Source organism: Primulina tabacum, chromosome 5 (assembly GCF_025594145.1).
Source record: "Primulina tabacum isolate GXHZ01 chromosome 5, ASM2559414v2, whole genome shotgun sequence".
Lineage (NCBI taxonomy): Eukaryota > Viridiplantae > Streptophyta > Magnoliopsida > Lamiales > Gesneriaceae > Primulina > Primulina tabacum.
Window position 1 is genome coordinate 35540246 of NC_134554.1, and position 1532 is coordinate 35541777.

Sequence of the window (1532 nt, forward strand, 5' to 3'; positions counted from 1 at the left end):
TCATTCTATATCATTCATATCATATCTTGAAGCCATATACCATCACCATTACATCACATATCCCAAACGATCATCATCATAAACCATAAGAGTAATAATAAACATACTTAATCATAATCATTACCTTACATCATATAAATACGGATGTCTGGGCGTTACAATTCTCCCCTCCTTAAGAAATTTCGTCCCCGAAATTGCCATTACTGTGCGAATAACTCGGCCATCCTTGCTTTTTCAACAATCTCTTTATATGAAGCAGCTTTAGACATTCGAACGTCTCTTTTAATTTCATCTCGGACACCTCTAAGAAAATGCTCGCCCTTTTGGATGTCATTGCTGGCCAGATATGGGGCAAACTGACACCCATCTTCGAATTTGAGAATATACTCTTTCATTGAAATATTTCCTTGCTTCTGTTCTAGAAATTCCTTCACTTTCTGACTTCGAATATCTCGAGGAAAATATTTGTCGTAGAATAAATCTTTAAACTCCTGCCACTTGAGTGCCGAGACATTAACTGATATCTTGGTGGCGTCCCACCAAGTCCTCGCCATCTTGGACAGTAGAAAAATGGCACAGCTGACTCGATCATTATCTTCAAACTGAAGGTAATCATAAATAGCCTCCACAGCTTTGACCCATTCCAAGGCGACCATGGGATCAGTGCTACCATGAAATTCTAGTGGCTTCATCTGCGAAATCTTTCGCATGCGCCTTCACTACCGGGCTCGGGCCTCACTTGCTCTCTCTCTCTCCCTCGCCCTGCATGCTGCATCCGTAAGAGCTGCTGAATCTGCTCGCCATGTACCTTGGCCTGTTCTTTCAGTAACTTGCTAAATTCACCAACCACTCTAGATGATGAACTATCCTCCCCTTCTGGTGCTTTACGCTTAGGCGGCATGATCCTATGATACATATTAGTTTAAAACCATTTCCATACATAACATATCATAATTATTGAGGCTACACATCCATATTTGATCAAATGATGCAGGTACATACATACCGAATTGTCGACAGCAGAGGAAGTCATATGCCAAATCATTGGTCCGAAAATCTCGGCTCTGATACCACTAAATGTAACACTCGTGACATTAAATGCATAATTAGTGCGGAAGCTTTAAAATATAATTTGGAGAAAATGTGTAATTTTAAAAAATTTGGGTAGCATCTCCCCACAAATAGGACATGCCACCTGTCTCAAGCAACACAAAATACATGCAAAAGATTTTCATATAAATCAGATACCATTTAATATAGTATCTACACATATTTTTAATTCAAATACCAAAACAAGATTTTCAGTGTTTCCCAAAATAACCATAACCATAACATAACAAAAATAGCGTTCAATTGAAATCTCCAAAGTTTGGCATAATCCCTTCTCTTGCTTCGACAACTCAAGGATGATCAGTCTTTCTTACCTGTGCCTGCATCACATGAACATAACTGGAATGAGTATAAAACTCAGCAAATGGAATCAATACTAACAAGATACATATATATAATTTTATTGTAAAACATAAAAGGAA

At 38.1% G+C, this 1532-nt stretch overlaps 1 protein-coding gene across 1 annotated transcript; it reads right to left on the reverse strand.

Moving 5' to 3' along the window:
* Positions 1-200: 200 nt before the first annotated feature.
* LOC142544365 (uncharacterized) lies at positions 201-692 on the reverse strand. Its single transcript, XM_075651420.1, has one exon. It carries the CDS (start codon positions 690-692, stop codon positions 201-203), a length of 492 nt encoding a protein of 163 aa, XP_075507535.1.
* Positions 693-1532: the final 840 nt, after the last annotated feature.